Source organism: Poecilia reticulata, linkage group LG8 (genome assembly GCF_000633615.1).
Source record: "Poecilia reticulata strain Guanapo linkage group LG8, Guppy_female_1.0+MT, whole genome shotgun sequence".
NCBI classification, from domain to species: Eukaryota; Metazoa; Chordata; class Actinopteri; order Cyprinodontiformes; family Poeciliidae; genus Poecilia; species Poecilia reticulata.
The window spans coordinates 4,209,250-4,236,870 of record NC_024338.1 but is presented as its reverse complement, the minus strand read 5'-3'; the positions used below and the strand labels follow the sequence as shown (position 1 = coordinate 4,236,870).

The 27,621-nt window shown below is 42.6% G+C and overlaps 3 protein-coding genes across 4 annotated transcripts; 2 read left to right on the top strand and 1 right to left on the bottom strand.

Moving 5' to 3' along the window:
* The first annotated feature begins 135 nt into the window (after positions 1–135).
* Positions 136–11,270, top strand: rogdi (rogdi atypical leucine zipper). The gene is made up of 11 exons (XM_008415231.2): positions 136–433; positions 1,913–1,984; positions 3,393–3,475; positions 4,486–4,540; positions 4,618–4,698; positions 5,581–5,676; positions 5,772–5,870; positions 6,277–6,390; positions 6,473–6,522; positions 7,153–7,279; positions 8,638–11,270. Exons 1-11 carry the CDS (start codon positions 359–361, stop codon positions 8,677–8,679), a joined length of 894 nt encoding a protein of 297 aa, XP_008413453.1. The 5' UTR covers positions 136–358; the 3' UTR covers positions 8,680–11,270.
* Positions 11,271–11,867: 597 nt separating this feature from the next.
* Positions 11,868–16,353, bottom strand: smim22 (small integral membrane protein 22). The gene is made up of 4 exons (XM_008415229.2): positions 16,241–16,353; positions 14,653–14,790; positions 13,460–13,530; positions 11,868–12,181 (listed from the first exon to the last, which is right to left on the bottom strand). The coding sequence occupies exons 2-4, from the start codon at positions 14,780–14,782 to the stop codon at positions 12,134–12,136; spliced, it is 249 nt and encodes an 82-aa protein (XP_008413451.1). The 5' UTR covers positions 14,783–14,790; positions 16,241–16,353; the 3' UTR covers positions 11,868–12,133.
* A 590-nt stretch (positions 16,354–16,943) lies between these two features.
* On the top strand, positions 16,944–27,410 carry cog1 (component of oligomeric golgi complex 1). 2 transcript variants are annotated; one of them, XM_008415228.2, is made up of 16 exons: positions 16,944–17,339; positions 17,495–17,748; positions 18,696–18,877; positions 19,683–19,859; positions 20,499–20,655; positions 20,757–20,967; positions 21,089–21,455; positions 22,152–22,582; positions 23,452–23,598; positions 23,680–23,841; positions 24,440–24,564; positions 24,964–25,072; positions 25,207–25,316; positions 25,723–25,804; positions 25,964–25,989; positions 27,198–27,271. In XM_008415228.2, exons 1-15 carry the CDS (start codon positions 17,031–17,033, stop codon positions 25,970–25,972), a joined length of 2,832 nt encoding a protein of 943 aa, XP_008413450.1. In that variant the 5' UTR covers positions 16,944–17,030; the 3' UTR covers positions 25,973–25,989; positions 27,198–27,271. The 2 variants fall into 2 exon arrangements, with proteins under 2 accessions (XP_008413450.1, XP_008413449.1); XM_008415227.2 differs by lacking the exon at positions 25,964–25,989 and having other exon boundaries at positions 16,945–17,339; positions 27,198–27,410.
* The last annotated feature ends 211 nt before the right edge of the window (positions 27,411–27,621 follow it).

The following is a 27,621-nucleotide window of genomic DNA, read 5'->3' as shown; positions in this document are numbered from 1 at the left end:
AAGACAAATGGGACAGAGAAAAGCGATTACCTGCACACACACAAAACAACAGATCCCTCAAACGTCCTGCTTTCAGTTGTCTTTAAAGTTACATGTATGTTTAGCATTTTGATGAAAGCCAGTTAATAGTTAATGCGGAGTGGTTACTGTCTGTCACAGTGGGATTATTTTTTATGTTTATTGTAAGAAGATTCTTTTTTCCTGTCATTGGCAATATCATTTTCGACTGTTTGGAACGCAACACATCCTCCGCTAAGCTAGTGGGCTGCACAAATAAAAAAACAACCCACAGTGATCCCAGAGAAAAGACTGTCTTGCTAAACTCCTCAACCAGGGTTTGTCTCTTGGCCGCAGAAAAATGCTGCATCCTCAGAGGTCCCTGTCCGAGCTGCCGAAGATGTCCGCGGCCAGTCAGGTGGAAAGAGCCGTGCTGGTAAGCTCCTCCGACCGGGAGACACACAGGGACTACCTGCTGAAACACACAGCTAGCTGTCTCATCCTTACCCAGCCTGTAGCCTGTCGCTTTCGGGACATTTTACTGTTCAGTTCCTGGTCACAACAGCACGAAACCATCCTAAATGTTGGTGAGGCGCGAGGGCAGCAGGAGCTCGCGCTGTCACCGCTGCTGGACAGAAGGCCCGGTGTGATAGCAGAGAGCATCACTGAACATGGAGGCCAGTAACTGAGACCAAAGGATCCAAAATACATCAATGCATAGCTAAGATGTCTGGCTTTTATTAAATCACTGCTCAATGTGTCAATTTAACATCAGCTTAAAGCAAAACATGCCGCACTGAAAGGTGGAACCAGTTTGTTTCTATGGGTCCACAGTGTCTTGTTAAACTATTCCCACCAACGGAACTATTCCACATCTTACCTCACTACTAGGGCTGAAAGGAATGATCGAAATTACGCGATGAATCGATTTTTGATAAAGTCATTATCTTTATTGACTAATGGTGAATTGGAAAATGCAGACTCGAGAAAGATCATTTGCTGAAAGAAGATCAATTAAGCCAAAACTGTACAAAAATATGTTTCATTTAAGATGTATAGAGCAACTTTTCTTCTCACAGTTCAAATTGTTTTATTTTTTTTTAATTTCTAAATTACATTTTTGCTATCCAGTTGTTTTAGTCGAAAAAAAACCCCAACACTGAACAGAAAGACCTAAGCTATCAAGTGGAGAACACGGAGCTTTTCATGTGTTAGAAGTCTTGTTCTAGCTGCTGATTCATCCTTTTACTACAAATTATCAAGCTTTTCCTAAAGGACTGCATGGTTACTGGATCTTAGGCAGTAGATGATGTATTTTCTTATTTTAAAGTAAAATTAAATTTTAGTTTTCTGATATTGTCTATAAAAAGGCTTAAGTGTTTAAATGAAAAATTCAAGAGATCCAATGGAGAGCATTTGTGAGCATCACTTCTCAGGGTTTGCACAGATTCCAACTTGGATTTAATTCTGGACTTTGACTTGACCATGCTAACATTCTAACAGGGTCATTGTCCTGCTGGAAGGTGAAACTCTGACCACAGTCTCAAGTTTTCAGACTTTTTTCGCCAAGTCTGAAAAAAAAAACAACACATCCCCCCACAAGCTGGTCTGGGTACCACCATGTGTTACCATAGAGATGACATGTTCTGGATGATGGGCAGTGATTGTTTTCCTAGAAGGCCTCCGGTTGGCTCATCCTTTTCCAAATGTATAGATGATGATTTGAACAGAGCTGCAAGGCTTGGGAATGTGTTTTAAAGCCTAAATGAAAATCTGATAAAACACATTGAGGTTTGCAGTTGAAATATGACAAAATGTGAAGAAAAAAAATTCAAGGTACTTTTCCAATCTGTAAGTAACTTCCAGGTGCTTGTATTAATCTTTTAGGGATTAAGTGTTTTTCTCTCCTCTGCAGGAGGAGGAGTTTAACTGGCTGCTGAAAGAAGAAGTACATGCTGTCCTGAAGCAGCTTCAGGAGATCCTCAAGGTAGGAGTTGAGTTTAGTGCCAAGCAATAAAACAATTTCAGGAACTTATCAAGAAACTAAGAAAATATCAATAAGAATAACAAAAAGCTAAAATTTTTTAACCATTTCAACTCCAAGCATATTTTAGTTCTCTTTAAGTGCTTGAAAGAGGAATGAAATCCTTTTATTATAAAGGATTATATGAAAACTTTTGGTCTATAATATTTAGGATGGGTAAATATTAGTATATTTGTTATTAAGAATACTAACATAATAACCCCTTGTTCAGGAGTAATATGGTTAAAAAAAGAACTTGAAGAAAATTATCATAGGAAGCTGAAGGAGCCTTAAGACTGTTGAGTTTTGAGGCAACAGATTGGGATGCACTGTGCCAGCCACAGAGAGGACACCAGGGATATGAGTGAGTGTGGGAATGACAATACAAGCTTCTGTGTGGACAACACTAGCTCAACGCTTCCCCAATAATAAGCCCGATGTCACCGGTGACATGAAGGAACTTCTAAACAAGAAAACATAACCTTTAGTGAGGAAGACAGGGAGGAACGTAATGATCACTATACTGAAGCAACTTAGATACGTTAAGGATGTGTACAGGAAGGAGCAAACTCCTGCAGAACAATGTAATGGATGTTTGGTCAAGGATGAGGAAGATCACAGGCTTTAGGCAGAAATAATTATTACTTATAAATAAGTAAACATTTATTTATACAGCAACTTTTACTGGTCAAATATCAAAAAGGCCTTTACAATGCAAAAAGTGTAAAAGAACTCAAAAGATAAGATTAACATCATTCAACACAAAACTAGTAAAACTCCACTCTGAAGGCATTTATCAGCTGTATCCACAGAATCTAGATGGTTCTTGGTGGCAACACATTGAACAGTCTGGGGGTTACCACTCTAAAATATATTCTCTCCTGTCTCAAAATGTGTTTATAGAACCATTAACAGACTTTGACTGGAAGAAATTAGACTGCAAGAGTATGTAGAAGGTCAAGGAGATAGCTTTGGGTTTGACCACATAAGGCTCCAACAGTCTAAGAGACTACAATTTTAAAATGAATTCTTATTATTTTCTTGGGAACTATATTTATTTGATTTTCAGTGGTAACATTTTGAGTTTCTAGCTCATCAGAATTCACTTGCAAGAAGTTGGCACAGAACCGAAATACTACCATAGCAGTTCATCAAGAAGGACAATGTTTGGCTTAAAAAGACATTGGAGCTGAATATAATCAGTACAGAAACAATACGACGCATAAGAAAATGGTCTGGAGAGGAAATGTGTAAAAACAAGAGAATAGGCCCCAACATTAAGCCCTGTGGTACCCCTCCTGGCAGGCTGCTGGAGTCCCACCTCTATCCAGTTGGTCTGTTGACTCACATGTTTATTGGTTCTTGTTAACAGGAGGCGTCCAGACGTTTCTCCATGCCCACTCCGGGCCTGGAGAGTCAGCTGAAGCAGGAGAACTTCATCCTGGGCAGCTCAACGTAAGCTTTCCAAAGCCCCACCTGTTTGTTTTGAGCCATGCAGCTGGTCTACTGTTACACGGCCTTCCACTAGGTCAGCTGTAGTTTGCAGTAAGCAGACAATGTTTGTTGGGTAACAATGGCTTTCTGTGTGATGAAGTGGCTGTCTGCCTCTGTGTGTGTCCTTACCTCAAATAATAAGTCAGCTACTTAAACTGAGCTAGTTTTGTCCATTTATGACACAAAGATTCAGCCAATCTAAAACAGCCAAGTCTCTAAAATAATTCACCTTTGACCATGAATATGTCTTTACTGCCCCTGTTGTCTTCTTTCTTTATTTCTCCGAAATCTGCCCTTAAGTTGGTTTAGTGCCTCACAGTGCAAAAGTGTTCATACATTTTAACTTTTCGTTGTTTGCTCACTAATTTTCTCTAACAAAAGTTTTGGGTAGAGCTGCAGCTAACAATTATCTAAGTAATCAATTATTCTGATGATTTATTGGATTTAGAAAATGGACACATTCATTTAACCACTTAAATTTATTTTATGCAATATTAAAAATACCTAAAAAAGGTAAATGTATAATAAAATTCATTTTCTAAATTAGAAAAAGCCAACATTTTATTGGCTTCCTTTTGTGAACATTTGATCAAGTAGCAAAGGATGAATATGAAGTTTAAAGCAATTCCTTCTGACGTTAACATGTGAAAAGCTCAGTCAGGAGTAAAGAGGAATGAATGCAAATGGACGTCTCACTTTTAAGACGTACATTTGTAAAAACTATGTGTTATTTTTCTTCAGCTCTACAATCCTGTGCTACTTTGTGGTGGTGTGTCGCCTTGACCACTGTAACATATACTGAACTTAATGGTTTTAATGGGACAAACATGGGTCAGAATGTGTGGATGCTGTTCCACAACATTGGATATGTTGGAAGTCGACTTGTTCCTGGAGCGTCCCAGTTTGCATTGCTCTGCGTGTCGTCATGGTAACGCTTGTGAAAGGCTGACTTCTTGCTTGTGTGTTTGCAGCATGGATCAGGTGAAGGGGGTGCTGACTCTGCAGGGAGAGGCTCTGACTCAGGCGGTGAGTAACGGCGTTTGCTTCCTGAAACGCTGATTGAAGCTGAATAACATCTTTTAATGCTGACCTTTGCTCTGCAGGACATAAACCTGAAGGTTGCCAAGAGCAGCCAAGTCCTGCACTTTCAGTTCAGAGAGGACAAACAGTGGAAGCTGCAGCAGGTACCGCCGCTCCCCGTCACGTTCAGCTGACAGAAAGGCTCAAAGGCAGCAAAGATCATTTCCTTCAACAAGATGTTGGTTGTTTCACAGAATCATGCTCTGAGAAACAATTTTAACAACATAACTGTGTTATTATTTTGCTATTTCAATTCTACAAACACAACGATAAACAATAATTGTCTGTCTACAGCACGTGAAGTTTCCTTGAGGCTTTTTATCACACTAAAAAGTATAAAATAGTCTGGAGTTTAATTAAATGTATTCAGTGGGGAAAATCCCACATTAAAAATACACACCTTGACAAGTCATTGATGGTTAACCAGTCCTTTCAGGAAGTTGCAGTTGAAACCATTGATGCAAATTCACTCAGCATTTGCAAATTTTTTCCACCTACTTGCTATGTTCACCAGTCATCACAACTCCTCCGCAAATCTGACCTGAATGTTTTCTGTACTTTCTCATTTTCTGTCCGATCACTGCACAACACCGTAGAATTTTGACCAATCCCTAAGTTCTAATTTAACTAATTTATCTTCCTATTTCATGACATCTCTTGAAAGTCGACCTTCAAGATGAAAGCACGTATGATGCTAAATGGTAACATTTCCCCCCCAGCCCCCCTTTTTTTTTTTCAAAATCCCAAGCTCCTATATCTTGTTGCAAAGTTACTTGTAAGTTATTTCTGCCTTATTTCAAGTTTACTAACAAACTGCACTAGAAACTACAAGAAAAACACTTGGTAAGATTTGGTGATTTTGCAGTGAAGATAAGAAACTGTGAAGTGAAAATGTACCTTGAGCATGTAGCGTGATGAAAAGACCAGCTGGAGGTTGAGACAGACGTGGGTAAAGTCTGACTGCTTGGTTCTCCATGATCCATCAGATCCAGGACGCCAGGAATCACGTGAACCAGGCTCTGCTGCTTCTGAGCAGCCGCGACGACACCTACCAGTTCAAGACGGGCGCCGAGGTCAACAAGGTCAGTTTCTCTGAGCTCAGCGGCACATCGGTGCACAGCTGGACATGGCTGACGGCGGTAGTCATAACGACCGGACGGCTCTGTTCACTCTGCAGCTCATGGATGCCGTGATGCTGCAGCTGACGCGAGCTCGAAACCGCCTCACCACCCCGGCATCGTTGACTCTTCCAGAACTCGCCACCAGCGGTCTGATGGTACGGCCAGTGTTTCAAAGGCTCTAGAAACCTTAGAAACGCTGGTTTCCGGGTTTTCCACACCTGGAAACTTCTCACATTTCAAGCAGAGCGGCTCATTGTGTTTGTTTTATTGGGATTTTATGTGATGGACCCACAAAAATTTGTGCACAGCTGTGAAAGCTGTAAATCCAGTCGGATCAGTTTAGTTCAGAAGTGATCTAATCAGTGAACAGAATCCAGCTGAGTGGGATTTAATCTGAGTGTTCTGGTTCTGCATAACTGCATGTTGTCCCGTTTCATCAGATCCCAGTAGAAAGCACTGCAGGTTCTGGACCGACCGGTGTGTTCCGGTCCAGGGTGTGTGACGCTGTCGTTCCTGCAGATTCCTGTTGCCTCACACCATTTTCTGTCATTTGAACTCCAGAAAATGTTCACTCCCCCTATGCCTGGTGACGTGATGGTGAACTTTTACATCAATTTAAGCAAGCTGTGTCTGACCGTCTACCAGCTACATGTGCTCCCTCCCAACACCACCAAGGTCAGACCCTGTGACCGTGCAGTGGACCTCCCTGCTGCTCACCCGGCTGCTGTCTCACTGCTTTCCCTCCTGTCTTCCCTAGAACTTCAAGCCAACAGGAAGCTCTGTGTTGCACAACCCAGGAGCGATGTTGTAAGTTTGATTTCCAGATACCAGTTCAGTCTGAACTGGTCACTGTTTTTATTCATTGAGCATCAGGAAAGAAACCTTAGTAAGCTAGGCAGGCTATGGCGTAATTACTTTGGCCACAAATTGAAAACCAAACCAGGAGAGTTGAGCTTTAAGTCAGAACTGAGCTACAAACAGCAGCTTAGCGAGCACAAATCAGTAGAGAAAAAGGGCAGTGTTACAGTATATATTTTCTAGGAACATAGGGCTGTTTTATAACACAGTTAAGTAATTATTCTGCTGTTTATATCAAATATGACTTATAAGAATTTTGATTTTGCAATATAAAGCCTTGAAATTGGGCCTCTGTCTCTTTAAGAAGCTCCTACTCTATCTAACCCTGCCTTTGGCATGTCGTCATGACAACGCCTCTCCATTATGCCATTTAAAGCCATTCTTAGAAGCGTTGGACTGAGAACCTGATTGTTTTTTGTTGTTGTTGTTTTTTGAGGTGTTTAAAGCAGCTGCTGGATGAACATCCAGCTGAGTTCTTAGGAAACTGAAATAGACTGAGATTCAGTCCTGAGTGAAGAGAGTAAACGGTGCTGACCCAGGATGTCAGGTTGTGTGTTTCATTAACGCTTTCTTCCACAGTGAGCTCAACAACAACCGCTTCGAGGTGAGCCACGTTCACAAGGTGGAGTGTGTGGTGCCGTGGCTCAGCGACACGCTGGTGTTCTTCACCATCTCCCTGCAGCTCTGTCAGCAACTCAAGGACAAGGTGGGCCGGCAGCACCAGGGCCTCAGCCTGGAGCAGAGGCTTTTCTTACAAGGCTGTTTGTTTTCTTGCTCCTTTCATTTTTAGATGAAAACTCAAGAGTTTATTCCACTGAGCCGTTTTAAATGACTCCATGTTTCATGGGTCAGTGTGGGGTGAACAGTGGGGTCCAGCTGGTAGTTTGTGTGGGAGGTTCTGAGTGAAGTGTCAGAGATCCAGACCAAAGCAGAATCATGAAGACCAATATCTCTGTTCCTGCCCCAAACTCTGCAGGTCGGCAATGATAATGGATAATAAGACTCCACATTCCTGTGGAGGAATGACCTCACATTTAATGGTTAACACTCCTCTATGTCCAATCTAGAGCCTCTTCTGCTTGTATTACCAAAAAGCAACAGCAAACACAAATCAGTACTAATATATCTTTGGGTGCGTTCACACCAGCTCTGTTCAGTCCGCTTCAATCCGACTCCAGTCCGTTTGTCTAGAAAGTCCGCTTCGCTTGGGAAGCTGTGAATGAATAACCAAACCTCGGTCTCGGCTCAGTTGAAGTGAACTCTGATGCGTTTCTAATGTATGTGAACAGCAAGCGGCCCGGAGACCACTCCAAAAGTAGGAAGCAGGCTACAGTGCAGGGCATTCTGGGTAATTACAACCAAAACAAACATGCTAGTCTGGCTCTAGAAGGAGAAATGACTCGTGGTCTTTTGCCAAACATTAAAGAGAAATCCTCCAATTGCTAAAATCTGACACTGCTCCATTTCTGTTTGCATTTCATGAGCTCAGCGTCTTCTTCAGAGGTTTTTGTGTCGTTTCCATCTGTGGTTCTTGGTGCAGCGCCCCCACAGGCGGCGAGGGGAACAGGTTTCTCAAAGGGTTTGGTTGGTTTGAGAACCACAGTAGCTGGAAATAGAACAAATGTTGAGTGGAGTCTACCGGACTATCAGGTGTGAAGACACCTTTAGTTTACTGTTTCCAGTGGAATTCAGACTTTTCTTCATTTCTCACATTCATGATCTTGATACAGTCTGGAGAAAAATGAAACAAACTGCCAGGTTTCATATAAACTGATTTCTATCAGGTCCTAGAATGAGGAGCTTTGAACTGTTTTTTGATTTTAACTGTTTGATTCAAACAGTAACAATTCACGTCTAATTTTGCTTCAAAGCATTTAAAATGAATCCAAAATCGCAGCTACTCCAGTGACGACCTGACTGAAGAGTCTCATCCCTGAAGTAGCATTCTGGAGGTCACTAACGGGCCGGTGTGTGTTCTGGATCGGTGTGTGTTCTGGATCTGTCACGTCTCTGCCGGTTCTGACCCAGTCGCTAACCGGATCTTCTCTCCTCTCTTCCCTCCAGATCTCCGTCTTCTCCAGCTTCTGGAACTACAGGCCGTTCTGATCCAGCCCATCCTCCACAAACCAAACTAACCAATCAAGTGTAAGGGAAACGCTGGAAAGCTTTTATTTTTCTATGTATTTATCATGCAGTCTGTCAAAGTGTTGCTCCACGAGCTGAAAGCAGCCACACACCACCGGATACCAAGATTATAGACCATAATGGAGTTAGGCCAGCTGACCTTTATTTCTCTCATATGTGTGTGTGGGTGTGTATGGCAACTCATGATACAAACTTGAACCTCTCAATGAATGAATGTGATTATTATTTAAATTATTTAATCATGTAGAACTCTAATGTTTGCACTCAGGATGGAAGAACTGAGCATCAAAGTGTTTTCAGGTTCATCCTGAAAACCCCAAATTTCCTGATTTCTTTAAATTTAGCTAGTTTCTGTTTTCCTCCCTCCAGCACCTCAGTTGTTCTCTGAGATTTACTCAGCTGACTGGTAGGCTCCTTCTAATGTCTACAAGTTACAGGAACACTGAAATCTGGTGGCCCTGAGCCTGTTGTTATTATTATTATTATTAACTTGCTAAGGCCAGACCAGTGACTACCCAGTTGAAATGTTATCCAGTCAGTGAACAGGGCCCATTTAAAGGGATAGTTTATCATTTTTTTGTGTCGATCATATCAGCGACCTTAGAGCGAGGGTGTCCAAACCTTATGGAAAAAAACCCAAAACACTTAAGCTAATAAAATTGTCTGATTTTATTATGTATTTATTTTGATAGAAAAGAGATGTTATTCATTGTAGATCAAAATCTTAAAAGGGAGTTTTTACATTAGCCGAGTTAAAAGAAAAAGCCATTAGTGTTTAAATTTGTTCAGGCTCAATTGAACAGATTTATTCTCCGGATTTGAGTCCCTTTCTCTCAAAACACTGGCGATATGTATCCAAGATTAATAAATTAGATTAAAAAGATAAAGTCGGCCTTTCAGTGATGGTCTCTGAGGACATGTGGTTCTGATTTAAAAAAAAACAGCCAACACTCTGTTGTACTGAACATTTTTCACTGTAAGAAAATTATAAATTTTCACTGATGACAAATTAAAAGTCTCCATTTGAATCACCCAGCTGTGCTGGACGGGTCAGATTTGGATCGTTCTTGAATCACAGTTGGTGGGGCAGCACAAAATCAGTCCAACGGCCACAAATGGACCTGGGGCTACAGTTTGGACACCCCTGCCTCAGAGTGCTGGTTTCAGCTGACCGCAGCAGATTGCATGATCCTGGTAGACTCACCATCAGCCTGAATTCTGATTCAGCAGATCTGGAAAGACTGCCACAAAAATATTTGCAGCTTTTATTTTGAAATTAAACCTTGTTAAATGTTACAGATGTTTAGAGAGTTCGTAATGCTAATGGTTTTCGTCATGCTAACTGATGACATAGCGGTACATTCTCTCTGTACCGGAAAGATGCAGCTCCTGTTTAGGAAAAAGGAGAATCCTACAGCGTCGCCTTACAGCCGATGGAGACGGGGAAGAAGAGGAGTACATTTCTGACAAAAAATTCAGAGATTTTTACATTAATCTCCAAAATTTTCTAGAAATCTAGTGGATTTTTTTTTTTTTTTGCCATAAATTTACTACTCTTTTTTTTTTTTTTTGTCTAAATATGTTGGCCCCTACATGACGTCATAGAATTCTAACTTTATCCAATATGGCTTCCCTCATAGAGAATGTAGAGGACTATTTTTTTGCACCGTGATGTTTGCATTGCAGTAAACCAATGACATCACATCTGCTCCCAAAACTAATAGTAAACAATTAATAGCAGGAAGAGATGTTGATTATAGATCTGGAGATATTGGCTAAAATATCAGCAGGTCTGAATTGTACAATAATTATAAAATGGGAATCGCCCAATAATCTCTGATTGATGTATCTCTATTTCAAGACTCTTTGATGCTTTAAAAGTCGTTTTTTTTTTTTCTTCATATTTTTGGTGCTTTATTATATCAGATGTAAGCTACAAAGATTGTCCCACAGGGAACCCAGTTGGTACTCTGGTCCATGCTGAAATCATTCATATCCACTAACACTGCTCTTCTTCAGGTTAAGTTTGTAACTCCACAGTGTCTGCTGACTAGACGGCATCAGCAGCAGCAGGAGGAAAACAGTTTTCCTTCCAGCTCTGCACACATTCTCTGGATTTAACCCAGCTCTAAGCTATTTGTGTCGTTTGTTTCTGTCCGCTCGGCTCTGTGTTTGTATTTATTATGTTTCTCATGTGGTTAATCTGTGGAATATTAATCTAATCATGAACAAATGATTTCAGCACTCTAAGTGTTAATCTGTTTTGAGAAGCTGCCTGTAAAATGAAATGTGGAAAAGATTCCTCTGTGCAATAAAACTCTAAAAGAACCTCGTTTGAGTTCTGCTTTTATGAATGGATGTTATTAGAATTCTGTGTGACACACACACTTTTATTAAATAACATGTTTTTTGCATATTTGTTTGAACTGTCACCATGTCTTAACAATTTGGTATGACATTTATATGTGAAACAACCTGAGCTCCTCTGTCCATATAAGTTTCTTCAGGCAATGAGTCATTAATAAAGATGCTGCTCCATCATCGTCCCACTACTTCCTGTCGTCGTCTTCGTGGTTTCTGCCAATTGTTGGTTATGTGATTCATGTATTGCGGAAAAAATCCTTTTCACTGCAGTTTTGTGAAACAAACCAATTTTGATATGGCTACAAAAAAAAAACACCCTAACAATGAAACGTTTGACGTTGGGGTGTTTTCAATACACAAATTTACTTTTGAAATGTCAAATTGCTCAATTATATGGTCAAAAGAAACACAGTTGTGACTTTTTCCTCATCTGTTCTTTACTTACTTTAAATTCCTGATTTAAATCCAATCAACATTTAATTTTCAACTTACCAAATTCTGAAAAGCCCAAATTGAATTTCCTGTAGTTTTGCTGTTATTCTGGGTCGCTACATTCTGAGGAAGGTTGGATGTTTGGGTCAGCAGGACTCAGTCTCACAGGAAGTGGTGACACAGTGTCAGATTCCACTGCAGCTCTGTCTCTGTGTGTCCCATTAAACTCCTCCACAGTGAAATCCTTTCTGCTGTTTTCTCCGTTTGGCCTCGACTCCAGCTGAGCAGAAACCTGCTGGATTCCTCTGCAGCTCAACACACTGCTGACTGAACAGCACAGGAGGACACAGAGCCAAACACTAAACTGCTTTATTACTCAGTAAAAACCTTTAATTACATTCAAATCATTTTAGCAAATCTATATACAGGTCTCCCAGTGGTAACCTGGCAACAAAACCCACAAAGCTGCGACTGGGAAAAAACGATCACGTGTGCTAACTTTCCATTTGGGGAAACAACAATTACATTCTGTCGGAAGCGTTTTGATTCCAGTGTGCGTTTTGGAACAGGAAGAGGATGAGAAGGTTCTGCTGGGCCTCCTTCGGTCCGACCGGGTCGCTCAGGGCTCCATGCCGTAGTTCTCTATGCCGACCTTTCTTCTGCGTGGCTGTTCAGAAACAACACACACAACATAATCAATACCTCTGTCAGCAACACACACAGCATGTACAGGTATGTCAGTGAGTTAATGTTTCTAAAGTTTATTAGGTTCTCTTACATGGCAATATGAACAGCAGAATGCTTGAGCGAAACTATTTTAAGCATTCATTTCTGATCATTTTATTATTTTTTGGTAGCTGAAAGCTCAAGATTCAAGTTTATTGATTTAAATATGCAAAATAATGTTTGGGTTTTTTACAGAAATATTAAGCTATAACTTACACAATCATGGGGGAGGAGGTAAGACAGAATAGGTTGTTGCTAAAGAAGCTGAATGTTTACAGACTGCAATATCCAAAAAAATGGGGGAGAAAGTTTTGTGGAAGGAAAAAATGTGACAAGACAAGACAACTGCAGCTTTGAGATGATGATTTTGAAGTAAAGGTCATCTAATGTTTGACTCAGAGCTGCAGCTGTCACTCTATGCGTGTGTTGGGTCACTCATCAACCAGAGACACCATCAACAGATGGACCTCTGAGCAACCAGACTGTTGCTCAGAGGTCCAAAGTCCTCCTCTCAGATGAAAGTACATTTTGCATTTCTTTTAGTCCCAGAAAGAATCCTCACTGTGTGAAGTCCAGAGTGACGTTTTCTGGACGCCACTCTGGACTCTGACTGTCCAGATCTGACTGACCCCAGATCAGTCAAAGGTGATCTGGGGTGTCATGTCACCTGCTGGTTCTGGTCCACTGGGTTTAACAAATTCCAAAGTCAGTGCAGCTGTCTAACAGACCAAAAGTCCACATGCCTCCTTTTTTCACCATGGTAACATCAGAAAAGTGGCTTGACCAAAACTCTGTAGAGAATCTATGAAGTTTTAAGAAGAAGAAAATGAGAGACAGCTTCCGAAACAACCTGGGCTTCCAGAACCCCAGTAGAACCGGGCCTGTCTCCTCCCGCCTCGCTGCCCTGATGGAGGAGCTCAAGCACAAGGAGCCCAGACCAAGAACCGGGTGCAGAACAGCACATGGACAAACGTTTATACTTTTAAATCCGTCACTGAAAGTGAATATTTGGTTTTCATTAAGCCAGCCAGGGCCGGCCCAAGCCTTTTGTGGGGCCCTAAGCAGGTTCCCATTTGGGGCCCCCCATGCCACCATGATGCTTCATCATTCCTAAGATACTTGCTGTGCGTAACATAACTACAACATTAGATTCATTTGCGCTTCTCTTACATCATACCAGAATCATTAGTGCTGTTGATTTCAACCTTAGAGTTTTTACCTTTTCATCGTCACAGCAGCCGCAGCAGCAGCACCGGATGAGAACCAGCAAGACCAACGTGAGAACCACGCCTGTGCACAACAGTGACAAGAAGCAGGAAGAGCTCAGGTATCAGTATTTGTACAAAAACCGGTTTACAGATGGAAAGGAATCCTCCAACGTGTGTTTTTTGGAAACCAAACTTCTGTTAAGGTATGTTTTGAACCTTTGTGATGTTAGCAGAGCTCAGTAGAGCAGCCCAAAATCATACTCTAGTAAAAGATGCACTACTTCAACATTTTTACTCAATAAAAGTAGAAAGTAGCCGTCCAAGAAAGTAAAAAAGTATTTGGTAAAAAGTCTACTAGAGTACCGAGTAACTGATCATAACTTTCATAATTTAATATTTGACAACTGCATCATCAGGCAGACCAAAGTATAAAATTATGTGGAAATTTTGGTATTTTTAAAGATCAAAGTGAAAATTATGCATATGAATAACAAGATTACAACAAAAAAAAAAACAATCAGGCAAAGCATTTTTTTCCCAAATCAGTTTCTTTCAACATAAAACTAATGAAACTTTAACAAAACTGCAGGTGTGTGTGTGTTTGGTGAACTTTTGGTTAAAACATGCTTGTGGTCGAGTATCCAGAAATTTTAATCACATAAGAGTAGAGATACTTCATAATAAAATGACTCAAGTAAACATAAAAGTACAGTGTAGTAAAATTATTGATAAAAGTACATTTTTCCCATACTACTCAACTCTGCATGTAAATACCTGCTGCTCATTGGTAACCACCTGTTTTAATGGTTAACAAATTCCAAAAGTTAAAAATGTCAAAAATCTTTTGAGCTGATTAAATAATTCTCAAAAATATCTACCAGTCAGACAAAGAAAAAGAATACGTTAAAATGAAAGTAACAGAGCTGCATCACATTTAGTGCTGCTAATATTGTCATAATTTTATGACTTGGTAATGTTTGCATGCAGGGCATATGGAGACTTTCAAAGTATGCTTATGATATTATGATATTAGAGTGTTTAGTTAACTCACCTGCTCTGGCCATACTGATGGAAACTAGCTTAAGCTAAATCTGATTCTAAGCATATTTTATCAATGATTTTTGCACATTTCCACTGTTTTGAATACACTAATAAACCAAACTGAACTCCAACATGCTGCCGCTTTGAGCGCCACACTTCTTACCAATGAAGATAAAGAAGATGGCAAAAGAAGCGATGTCCCAGTCAGACTGGAACATCTGCTTCGACTGCAGTCTGGAGACCACATCGTTGAACTGGTCCTCAAACTCCTGCTGGATGTTCTTCTGAGCCATGATCCAGTCTGCTCTCAGAAAAACACAGAACCAAGAGAAGTCAATTATTGGAAGAACTATTTAGAACCAGGCTTGGACAAATATGAGGTTCAGACTGATGACGGAGTAAAAACACCAATTGTTCTACATAAATAAATCACATTATCTGATTGTCTTTATTTAAAAGGGGGAACAAAAATCAACAGTGACTTGTACTGATGCTTAGATGTCAACACATTGATTAGTACAAGTCTAATAATCTGTTAATGGAGGTGGTTGGCTCGCCCAGTGGCGCAAAAAGTGGGTATGCAGCGCATGCAACGCATAGGGGCGCAGCAGCAGAGGGGGCGCCAAAACTCCGTCTGGAGGGGGCGGCGTGCCGATGATGTTTTCCCATAAACTTAAGCGCGCCTTACGCGCAGGGGGAGACGAGGTCCTTAGCCCTGACCTGACGTACCTTCCTTCCGGGGGGCAGGGGGGTGAGGGCGCCGATTTATGTTTTCTCATCCACCTGAATAATGTGTAGTTGCGCCACTGGGCTCGCCCGGAACGTTAGCTGGAGATCGGCACCAGCAAACCCTCCCGACCCCACTAAGGGACAAGGGTGTGTGTGTGTGTGTGTGTGTGTGTGTGTATGTATGTATGTATGTATGTATGTATGTATGTATGTATGTATGTGGCTGGCTGGCTGGCTGGCTGGCATCCCACAACATAATATTTCCACCATCAAACTTTTTTGTTTTGTTTTCACACCATCAGTTTGTTTTTCACAACTGTACATCAAACAGACATTTTTCCCCCCCCTTTTAGAAATTAAAGGAAATGTAGAGTAACTTCCTGTGCTGCTCTGGTGCTGGTCACTATGTCCAGTGGATGTTCATCCATTTTATCAGTGTATGCTAACAGTTGTGGTCATAGCGGGTTTGTCCTGGTTGGGTCAGGAGCACAACAGCGGCCCGTCAAGGTTGCAGTTATTGGTGCGAAAGGGGATTGAAGGGGTGACGGGATGCACCTTCACGCATTCAAGGGAAAGTTGAATCTTTAAACCTGGCCGTTGGTTGGTGTTTTTAATTAATATATTAGCACAATTCAGCATTGATTTGGTGTCAATAGAGCTCATGACCTGGAAGCTACTGGTTGTTGTTGTTTGTTTGTTTTTCCCGAGTGTAAATGTGTTGATGGTCCCTAAAGGAACCTCCGCTTTCTGCAGCGAGAACACGGAGCTGAGATATCCGCCGTCTGTGTAACAGCCCACGGTGTGAAACCCCCACTGACCGCAGGGAACCACGGAGCGAATATCTGAGGAGCATCCGACCTAAAGCTGGTTTCACCGCAGGTCCTGCACTGACCTCTGGGGAAGTTATCATTCATCCGACTGCTGGCAGTGAAAGATCGGAACTATTTTTTAAATATTAATTTCTTCAGTAAATACAAACGTATTCTTTATAGTCTTATTGAAATAACCAGAGTCAAACCTACCTGTACGAAGAGTCGCTTGTTATTAAGTTGTTTTCTTCTTCTTCCGGGTTCAAAGATCTTTTGTTATAGTGCTGCACCTGTTGGTGCTCCACCCTCCTGACTGAAACAGGAGCAGGTAAGGGAGTGGCTGTGGCAGGATCAGGGTTCCGGGATAAATGTGTCGAACCACTTTGCATTTGTTTACAGAAATGTAAACAAATGTTTCTAAGACTCATTTGGAGTCAGCTATAGATGGTATAAATTGTACCTATTTTACTTTTTTATTTAAATATTCCATTTACTTTTATGTGCTTGTTTTTATAGTCCCGTTCTGTTTCTTATTTTTTTCTACCAATGTTGCTGTGTTTTGCATCTCTACGAGACATTCCATACTGTGATGTTGATGATAATAATAATAATAATAATAATAATAATAATAATAATAATAATAATAATAATAATAATAATAATAATAATAATAATAACAACAACAACAGACCGAACTGATTGCATTTATGTGGCATGAACCTTTCATATAAATTATATTCTTAAAAAGGCTTGAAAATGATCCAACCAAATATCAACTGTAATATTTTCTTTCTAAACGCTCCTGGTAGGTTTTTATTTATCTTTGGACGCGTTGGGCGGGATGAGTCCTGAACGGAAATCTTCTCTGACAGACAATTTTGTTGACCAATGAACGTGCGAAACACGTATGACGTCACCAACATTTGCTACGTGGAAGCAGGAAGTAGCTCTCCACCTGTTTCCGGGTTGGCTTTCCGTCACCAGCTGAACTTGTCGGGGGGGAATGATGGCTGGGGATCCCGTGCTGGCCCTGCGGGTCTCGGAGATCAAGGACCCGGCGGCTCTCTTCGAGCGCTATAGCACCGAGGAGATCCGCCGGGTCGAACGCAAGGTCCGCGGGGAGATCGAGCAGAAGAAGGAGGAGCTGAGGCAGATGGTCGGGGAGCGGTACCGGGACCTGATCGACGCCGCCGACACCATCGGAGAGATGCGGGAGTGCTCGGAAAGCGTGGTGGAGTCCATCCAGGACATGCAGCGGTACTGCCACACACTGAAGCAGGGCAGGAACGGCGCGGGAGGCAGCAGACTGGAGGTACCGGTCACTGCTGTGGTTAGAGATCCACTCCTGACCCAAACTCAAAGCAGACCCTGAAGCAATCCCTTCACAACATGAAGAGTTTCAGGTGATTGAGATCTGATCCTTCCATCATCAGCAGCAGCATCATGTTTACTTGTGTCCCGCTGCAGAACCAGAACCAGAGGCAGTGGCAGGAGAAGTTCTACACCATGGCCTCCCAGATCAAGCTCCTCCTGGAGATCCCAGAGCGCATCTGGAGCGCCATGGAGGCGGCCCAGTACCTGCAGGCCACTCAGCTCTACCTGCTCTGCTGCCACCTGCACAGCCTGCTGCAGCTGGAGGCCGCACCAGGCGGGCTCTACAGTCCCGTGCTGGCCCGCTTCCCCATCCTGGTCCGCCAGGTCGCCACCACCGGACACTTCAGGTACGAGAAGGGTCAAAAGGTCAAACTGCATTTGGAAGTGTTGTGGTAGAGATGGCTAATCTCCAGGTTAAGCCTGTCACAATTATCAATTAATCGTATGATAAATTAAAATGAGCGTGATCATTTCCTTTCTATTTTTGAAGGGCAGTTTTCTTTACAGAGACTTCATGATCCATTTTATTCATGGCTTCGGTTTTGCGTGGTTTTCATTTCCATTTTATTTAATGTGTTTCGTCATCGCATTTTATTTTGAATATTTAAAATATCTTCCAATTCCAGTGTTGTGTTCTTTGCAAAATGTAAATTTATTGGACATTGAGAGAGCAAACTTAAGATACTATTATCAATATAATATCGGTAAATAATTTCAAAACAACAATAGGAGGCCTCAGTCCTCTAGGCGCCCGTCACAGGTCAGAGTCCCGACCCGGTGACCTCTGCTGCATGTCTCCCCTCTCTCTCATAACCTGTTTCCTCTCAGTCTACTGTGAAATAAAGGCCACTAGAGCCAAGAAAAACAAAAAGAAAACAATATTATTGTAAATCACAATAATTAGTGAAGCAATTTATTGTCTAAAGGTAAAAGTACAAAACTAAATATTTCTTCCTCATGTTTAACAAGAATAAGTAGTCCATAATTTATAAACTAATAAGGATTTCTCTGGATGTTAAGTTTGTTTCTCCATGTTTGATTCTAGTAGTAAGTATAAAACTAAATGTTAGCTCCAGTTGTTCTGGGTTGAGTTTTAGATTTGCTCAGTATAAAGCAAAATGTTGGTTCTCCATGTTTGATTCTTGTTCTGGGTTGTTAAGTAAAATAACGTGATAGCACTGAAATGTGTTGTGTTCACTGGTCAGATTTTTGAGTTACCTGTCGGCCAATCACTGGTCACATTCCTGCTGGCAGCAGATGTCTGGCTCCGCCTCTGAACGCCGTCTCCCTCCAGGTCGACCATCCTCCTGGACAGCAGGTCTCTGCTGCGCGGCCGTGCCGTGTCGGACCAGGCTATCGCTGAGGCCCTGGTCTCCACCATGCTGCTGGAAGACAGCTCACCACGCCAGGCTCTGGCTGACTTCCTGTTGGCCAGGAAGGCCTCCATCCACCAGCTGCTGAACCAACCGCAGCACGGTACAGTTCCTTCGGTGAACCGTAGTCACATTCAGAGGTACTGTTAGTCCAACCCAGGCATGGCTACATTAGCTGTTAAACAGAACCAACAGAACCAGAAACCATGGGAGGGTACAGGCTAATGCAGGGCTCTGATAGTTTTGGGTTTTTAATTATAGTTGAGTTTTATTAGGTTTTCAGTTTGTTATAATTGGTTTTTGGTGTGTTAGTTTTTATTAGTTTTATTAGTTAAATATGATTTAGTTTAGTTTTTCTTAGTTTTAGTGCTACTTCTATTTTTTGATACGTTGGTTATTTTTTAAGTACGTAATTCAGAAAGATCAAAGTATTGTATTGTGTTTAAGTATTCATATATTAGTTTTAATAATACATATAGCATAGTTATAGTTTTTCCCAATTCAACGTTTTTTTTATTTTGGTTAGCAAAAATGGTTTCTCAGTTCCAATTTTTGTTATTTTGTTCATTTTCATTAACTACAATAACCCTGGTTACTAAGCAGCAGGTGGATGATATAATTGCACTATTAATGATTTATTAATGACAATAAGTCATTAATAGTCTGTCATACTGGCGGGATAAGAACACCATCCACTTACCCTTAAATACTTTTGTAGATGAATGGAGGAAGTCATTTGCTCGGATAGGTGGAGGTCAAGGGTCATGTTAACCAAACAGCCCGACTGCAGAGCTGAAACACTCTGACCACAGACACCAGCAGCTTGTGGGCGTACATTCAGATAAATTGCTGGTTTTCTGTCATTGTTTTGAGAATGAACCAACTCGTGGCGTGTTTTTGTCCTCCAGGCGCAGGGATCAAGGCCCAGGTGTGCAGCCTGGTGGAGCTGCTCATCACCACGCTCTTCCAGGCCTACGCTGTCTTCTACATGCCTGCTGAGGGGGCTCCCAGGCCAGCAGAGGGCGCCCTCAGCTGTGGCATGCTCTTCTCCACCTTGGAGAATGTAACCTCCTGCACTCCCACAGGTAGGACAAACAGTCACCATCTGTAAGATTTGCTTAAGTTCAACTGCACCTCTAAATGTGTTCCTATGCCCGGTGCAAGATACACGGAAGTCATGATATGACTTGTGATTAGGGGTGTTATGATACTCAAAGCTAATGAGACAATACAGGACACGAAACTGAGTTCACAAGAACGAGACGAATCGAGATTTTAATGTTATTTTCAAGATAACTTCAAATATCACATTTAAAGGCCTTTATTCTGCATTTTAATTAGTTTAGCCAGAAATTCAACAAACTGATGTCTGTTTTTGTGTCTCTTCAGTAATTAAGGCAGTGCTTCCACTGTGTAGTATTTACCGTTTCCAGATGCTGTTCAAAAGATGCAATGTGGCTGTGATGTAGCTCAATATAACCCCATACGTCCAGCCAGTCGTTGTAACCAGGCTTCCTGCCTCCTCACAGACACAGCCAGACTCTCTCCGCTCTACTTCTCACTCTGTCTTTGGTTCTGTTGGTTCCAATTAGATGAAAACTGTTGTTCCGTTGAACTTGACTGTTCCCCTTGTTCCGTGTTTCTACCTGTGTGTGGACCGTTCAGGGTGCGTAGGAGTTGTTGCTCGTTTATCAAGGCGATATCCTGCTCTCATGTGTCGCCAGCTAAAGGCAGAAAGGTGTTGCAGCAGGAGTGGAGTACAGGCAGCTGGTTCAGGTATCTGCCTCCATCCATCACCGAGTTTCAGCCCACCCTCCGGACCCTGGCTCAGCCCATCCAGGCGGAGCAGCTCCGGGACACGCTGCAGCAGTGGATCAATACGTGAGGACTGGTCCACAAAACCAAACTCCTCTGTGTTCCACTGGGGCTTTTATGTGGTTAGTTTGGTAATCGGTTCTTCTCCTCAACTTTTCTGTTCTCAGCTGCAAGCAGGACATCTGTCAGGGCGTTGGGACCCTCCTGGTCTACGTGAAGAGCCTCAAGGCTCTGGCAGCCATTAGAGACGCCGTGTGGGATCTTCTGACCACAGACTCCATCAGTCAGCACTGGGGTAACGTATGTCAGCAGCTGCTGGGGCGCCCCCTGGCTGTGTGGGAGGACTTCTTGCAGCAGCTCTTCCTTCACCGCCTTCACGTGGGTTCTCCTCTAAATTCAAGGATATTTGGAATCTTCTGTGTTGTTTACCCACCGAAAAGGTCCTGGCGATGTAAGATCAAACTTTACTTTTTTATTTTTCCTTTTTTTCGCCCCCAAGACCATCACCAAAGAGGAAACGGAGGCCATCGCAACAAGCTCAGTGCAGCTGCTGACCTCGGCCGTGAGAGACCTGGAGGGCCAACCGGTCCAGGCTGCCGCCGGCAGCAACCCGCTCTCCGGTCACAGTGCTCAGTACGAGGCAGACGTGGCGTCCTTCCTGTGGTCAGAGTCTCCGGGGGACCTGCTGAGCGACGCGGCCTGGGTCAGTGTGGCCCAGCGGGGCCAGCAGCAGCAGCAGAGGAGCGGGCTGGCCATGAAAACGCAGGCCCTGACGCCCTGCGTTCAGAACTTCTGCTCCTCTTTGGACGCAAAGCTGAGAGCCAGACTGGATGACCTCCAGCACTACCTCCCATCACAGGACACAGGTATCCCTGATTCATAGCTTACATACTCTAGCAGAATTATTTTTTTCCTCATTTCCAAAGAATATAAATGATAACACAAACACATTGTTTTCACTCATGGTTAATCATGAAGCCTTTATTGTCAAATAACTTTGTTTACTCTTTTTAAATTATAATAATAACAGAAACTACTCAAATGTACCTGATCAAAACTTTACATACTCCGGGTCCCTATACTGTGTATTGCCCCTATTAACATTGACGGCCTGGAGTGTTTGGTGGTATTAGTGGATGAGACTCTGAGTAGTTTCTGTTGTCATTATGATTTTAAAAGAATAAACACACTTATTTGACAATAAATGGCTTCTCCCAACCACTGACCATTTGTGTTTTTGTTCATATTCTCCCACAAATGGCTAAAAAAAATTAAAAGTTTTACCGGGGTATGTAAACTTATGAGCACAGCTGTATAACTCTACAATAATCATTGCAATATTAAAGTCATAAAGAAATGCTTCAGTCTTCAGTTTTTGGTACAAAAAAAAACAAAAAGCTGTTACCTCATGCATCTTACTCATTTCACTTCACATTTCCATACTCCTGATCTCCTGATCTCTGATCTCTGTAAACCACAGAATCTGCAACAAACTGTCTGAATGATGCAGCTTACTGCAGGTAAGGTCTGCTGACCTCCGTGTGCTTTTCTGCTCTCTGCAGCATCCGACTCCATCCCAGCCGCGCCGACTTCCTGCAGGTCCCTGGACTCCTCTTCGTTTAACCGCTACACGGACTCTGCAGCGGTGGAGGAAGCTCTGCGCGAAGGCTGCGTGGCCTGCGTTCGCCACATCCTGTTGTCGGTCCGCTCCGAGCTGGGCTCCGCCCCGACCCGCCTCAGCTCCGTCCTGTTCATGGCCAGGCTGTGCCAGTCCCTGGGCGAGCTCTGCCCCAGCCTGAAGCACTGCATCCTGGGCAGACGGGGACTCGGGGAAGCCTCAGCCAAGGGGACCCCCAGGCAGGGAAAGAAGCTGGGCAAACCCAAAGCCGCCCCAGAGGTCAGCCCAGCACAGGCCAAGTGGGCGGAGCTGAAGGAGGAGCTTCTTGGCTGCAGCATGGACGCTTACCGCATCTGGAGCTCCGCCCTCTCCAAAGTCAGAACCCGTCAGAACATAAAGTCTCAGGCCGAGTCCACACGTAGCCGGGTCTTTGTAAAGCGACATAGCGCTGATTATCGTTTTTATGAAATAGTCTGATCAGTTTAAGAAACGTGGTCATCCACACCAACCTGCTGAATTACATTGTTTTAAACAGGCCAAACCCATAGGGGGCAGTGTAGGGCAAACATAAACCTATGTCAGCCAATCACAATCCTTCAAATTAACTGCGACTTTCTGCTACAAATTAATCGTGGTGAAAAATTCATTTGTGTGAACAGAGAGAGAGACTGAACTAATTTTAAATACAGTGTTAGAATATAAAGTTAATAAAACACAAGGTGATGTTGACTGGGAGTCGTGTTAAAGTCAGTGTGTCCATATTGGGAAAGATGGTTCAGACAATTATAAGATGGGAAAAGATGGATAAAACGGCTAACCTCCAATCAGCTCTGTACTTTGCAACTCAGCTAATTGGATTTAGCGTCAGAAACGATGTAAAAATCATCAGCTCTCTGGTAGCAGCCATTTCTCCTCCACTATGTGACCATTGCTTCTGGCCAAGCAGTAACAATGGTCACATATGTGACGTCACGCCGCATTATTTGTTGCAGACTGCCGTGCGCTTAATTCTAAATCTCAGGTTTCAACGTCCCCACACAAGCGTGAAAAAGGAGAATTTACAAAGTCTTGGTTAGAGGTTTCATTGTTGATCATTTTTAGTGCTATTAAATGGACTCTACATGTGCATGAAAGGTGAAATCATATAAAAATATTCCAAGTTTCCCAGATATCTGGCTACGTGTGGACAGGTTCAGCCTCAGTGTTGTGCTGATGTGTTGCTCATCGCGGCCTTGGTTTGACAGGGGCTGATGGAGACGTTTGGCACGGCGTTGCTGGCAGAATCTGCTGGTGCGGTTCTGAGCTCCACAACAAGCTGGGAGGAACTGGAGATCCAGGAAGAGTCTGAATCAGGGAACAACATCACGTCCAAGATCCGCCTTCCGGTTCAGGTCAGGATGATGTCACAGGAAGTAGGTTCTCTGATTTGCTGCCGTTTCACGTGACGGACTCTGAGTCTTGTGTCCTGTCAGGCGTCCTGGTTTGTGCAGTCTCTGCTGTTCCAGCTGTGCGTGGAGGTGAACAGGGTCGGAGGTCATGCTCTTCCCCGACCCACCCTGCAGGAGCTGCTTCAGTCCTGTCTTGGTCAAGTTCTGCATCGCTACGACGTCCTGGCAGAGCAGCGGCGGGCCACGGTGAGGAACACATGTTTTGACAGAGTTGATTTTCTGCTAAATGTTCAAGTCAAGTTTATTTCTGTAGCACATCAACAAGACAGTTTCTCTAGATCTTGCCTAAGCATTAGTCCTTTAAATCTGGAAATGTTCTTCAGGTGACAGAAGGCCAACTTTGTAACTGTCTTTATGTGGCTTTAAAGGTTTAGGTCAAAATTGTAAATCAGTACAAAATAACTTATTAAATATAGAATTAATATTGTGCCTCCATTAAAAGTATTGATATTATTTTTAAAAAAAAGATATAATTATTTCATGATTTAATAAATTATTTTACGTTCTTGTGCTGAAGCACATTGTAAATTAAGTTAAGCTGTCAACCTGACCCATCAAACTCAGTGAGCGGGATTAGGGAGACACTTGCTGCTTCAAACAGCAAGTGAAGACAATTTACAATTTAAAAAAAATAGCAACACATTCAAACAATTATTTAATAAGTCTTCCATTTGTTGTAATTTGGCCCTCAAATTACAACAAAAATAGTGAGTTAGTAAGTCATTTGTGTCCTAAAAGACACAAATTCTTCTTCTCTGAATTTCTCTCTTCTCCCTTTCACTAGGAGTTCGTCCTCCCCATAACTCAGAACCGAGCCTTGCAGTTGTTGTTCGACCTTCGTTACCTTAACACCACACTGGGCAGCAGAGTGGAGGAGGGCAAGACCTCCAGATCCCAGCAGGACCCGAGGTATGTCTGCCCTGGAGCTGGGTTTTGGTTGGTCATTGGCTAGCTAGCTAGCTAGCTAGCTACTAGCTCGAGACTGGATCCATTTCAAACATGTAGAAATACAAAAGCTTGAAAAAATCGGAGTGTGTCCATATGGGACTGTTTTCAAAGCTAAACATGGAGAAACGCACAAAATCAAAGCTTTAAAATGATGTGGTTTCAAGTTCTGCTTTTAGGGAAATCTGACTTCTGAAAGAACTGAAGTATTGAAACATCACATGATGTGCTGCACAGTGACGAGAAGAGAAAAGACACTGGAATGTTTTTATGTTCAGTCCAACAAATCAAACTTTACATCATTAAACAACATTTAATTGTTTTTTTTCCCTATTTAAACATTGTGTTCTGTTTATTTTCCAGATTCCACAAGATATGTGATTGGCTGGAAAGCTTCATTGACCCCTTTGACCTGGATGTGTTTACACCTCCGCTGAACGCCAATCTCAACCGTCTGTCCCAGAGGACCTCGGTATGTTGTTGCCATGCACACAGAACGACACAGTCATGAAGCAACCCGATGTCTCAGACATGTGTGTGGAACACTCATGAGAAGAGGCTGTTGTTCACATGTTCCAGTCGCTGCCATGTGTTTGCGTCTTCCAGGTGCTGCTCGGCCTCCTGACTGGTTCGGAGAAGCAGTTTGCGCCGCGGAGCAGCACTGTCAACTCCCAGGAGCCTTACAACATTCTGCCACTGGCCAGCAGTCAGATCAGGTCAGACATGAACGTCAGTAAACAGGAAGTGAAATGTTTTGTTCTCCATCAGGTGGAGAAGGTGGAGTTTCAGAAAGAGCAGAAGTTTTTAGAGACCGAGGCTCTTCAATTTCAAGGCGATAAATTAGGAAGTAAAATTTGTTTTACGTTAAATTTGAAATATAACTTAAAGTTGTCATTTTTATAACAACTGAAGGTGACATAGTTACTTAATTATGCTATGAAATCAGAATATATGACTGGAAAATATATAATACTGCTCTTTTAAATATGAAAACTGACCTAGAATATTGAGTCCATCAGAGCTGATGACTTCACCTGTCAGGTATTACGTGATCACTGCATGATAGTCGGTGTCTGTCTGGTTCCTGTAGTATGTCTGATCAGCAGGTCCTGTCTGTTGCAGGTTCGGGTTATTACCTCTCAGCATGTCAAACACTCGCAAACCCACGTCCTCCTCCAGGGGATCAGACAAGTCTCAGAACCTGGTAAGTTCTGGAGCCGCAGGGGTCGGGGTGCTGAAGCTATTCTGGGTCCGAGTGTGTTCTGAGAGAGGACATTTTCATTCACTGACAGCCACAGAGTGATGTTATTTTTTTTGTTCCATCTGCATAAAGTGTTTTCTGTCATACTCTCTCTCCTCCCAGAGATTCTGAGATTCTGAAGCCTTCAGGCAAGTTTATCAGAGTTGTGTCTGTCTGGGTGTGTTTTGGTTGTGCTTTGATTTAGTTGGAACAGTGGCAGTGTGGGTGCTCTTCATCATTTCTTGGTATTTTCATCCTGGCCTATGTTGGAAATGGCAAGAAGGCTGTTTGAACGAGCCGATCCAATCTTTGTACCGCTTTAAGTCAGGGATCATCATTATCTGACTCATCACTCGTTTTTCTTGGGTCAATCAAAAATTGTTTTGACCATCTGCTTTTTATGGCCACGCCAAGCAGAGCCATGAGAACTGGGCTCCACTTCCTAAACTAAGGCCTGGTCACATAAAGCCGACTATCTGGGAAAATGAATAAACTTTTTTGTGCTTTGATCCTTCATCCATGCAAAGTCTCAAGTTAATATCACTAAAAATGAAAGTTGCTCAACCTTTATATATGTACACTCAAATGAATCTCCTGGTGCCATATTTAATTCCTATCAGGAAGTCATGGTTGTTTTTGAAGTTTCAATCTACACTGCCTCCTTTCCGCTGTTTAAGGGTTAATAGAGGAGCCGTGTTGTTGTGATGACTTCCTGAAGGCGGAGTTCCAGAAAGAGCAGGAGTTTTTAAAGGGACAGAGGCCCAATTTCAATGTGTTCAATTACAAGGTCAAATTTTGTTTGTCATATTTCTGTCAGCATTTCTGTAACAACTGAAGGAAGCACAGTAACTTGATTGTGTTATAAAATGGCACCATGTGTCTGAAAAACACATATTACTGTCCCTTTAAATCATCGGGGCTGAGCAGGTTCGTGTGGATGAAAATATTCCTGAAACCTATCCCAGTGTGAACAATATTATTTTTTAAAACATTGTGATGAAGTGATTCTTTTTATAAAGACCCAGCTACATGCGTACAAGGCTCAAGTTCACACTCAGTTTTAAACAATCAGGACTTACATCTTGATCATATATGAGTGGTCATAATGTTTTGGCTCATCTCTGGCTTGTTTTACCTGGTTCTGCTCTATGAAGCTACAGAAGCATCACCTTGTTTGAATCCTTTGCTTGAAGGTTTTCCTCCCCACATGGAGGAATGGACTCACTGATCAGATCTAATATTAACATGGAGTCACTAACTGCCTGGCGTGTTCTGGTTTTATTGAACATTAACAATAAACAGACTTCAGAAGAAGCTCTCCCCCAAGCATGACGGCCCCTCTGTCCTCCCTCTGCAGGCTCCTCAGTCCTCCGCAGCAGGAAGTGATGACGTTTTCCGGCCGGGCAGTCTCTTCAGGCAGCTGGCCGATCAGGACGAGGACTCAACGGCGCCCTCTCTGTTCAAGCTCAGCTGGCTGTCTGGCATGGCCAAGTAACCCTGTGTTGGTTTTTCTGTTCGCCTCGTAGATTTTGTAAAAACACTGTATAGTAAACAAAACGTTGTCTTCTGACGCCTGCCTTCTGTGTGATTTCATTCACTTTACTCAAACAAAAATCTGCTTCTGATGTTCAAACTAGAGGTGCAGCAATAAATAAATCGGCCCTGATTTCCTCCATTTTGGGAGATCAGTGATCGGCTGATGCTTACATGTGAAGCTGATCTTATCCACCGATCTCATCTACCTCAGCAAAGGTCTAAAAATCACCCACTATCTTCTGTTG

What these genes read in the sequence shown, in the direction of transcription:
- cog1 (XM_008415227.2), top strand. Translation starts at nt 17,031, where the DNA reads ATGATGGCTGGGGATCCCGTGCTGGCCCTGCGGGTCTCGGAGATCAAG. An exon ending in GCTGAACCAACCGCAGCACG is followed by an intron (nt 18,878 to 19,682) that starts GTACAGTTCCTT and finishes TTTGTCCTCCAG; the next exon opens with GCGCAGGGATCAAGGCCCAG. An exon ending in GTCTGTCCCAGAGGACCTCG is followed by an intron (nt 25,073 to 25,206) that starts GTATGTTGTTGC and finishes TGCGTCTTCCAG; the next exon opens with GTGCTGCTCGGCCTCCTGAC.
- rogdi (XM_008415231.2), top strand. Translation starts at nt 359, where the DNA reads ATGCTGCATCCTCAGAGGTCCCTGTCCGAGCTGCCGAAGATGTCCGCG. An exon ending in AACAGTGGAAGCTGCAGCAG is followed by an intron (nt 4,699 to 5,580) that starts GTACCGCCGCTC and finishes ATGATCCATCAG; the next exon opens with ATCCAGGACGCCAGGAATCA. An exon ending in TCGCCACCAGCGGTCTGATG is followed by an intron (nt 5,871 to 6,276) that starts GTACGGCCAGTG and finishes TTTGAACTCCAG; the next exon opens with AAAATGTTCACTCCCCCTAT.
- smim22 (XM_008415229.2), bottom strand. Translation starts at nt 14,782, where the DNA reads ATGGCTCAGAAGAACATCCAGCAGGAGTTTGAGGACCAGTTCAACGAT. An exon ending in CATCTTCTTTATCTTCATTG is followed by an intron (nt 13,531 to 14,652) that starts GTAAGAAGTGTG and finishes TGTTGTGCACAG; the next exon opens with GCGTGGTTCTCACGTTGGTC. An exon ending in GCTGCTGTGACGATGAAAAG is followed by an intron (nt 12,182 to 13,459) that starts GTAAAAACTCTA and finishes GTTTCTGAACAG; the next exon opens with CCACGCAGAAGAAAGGTCGG.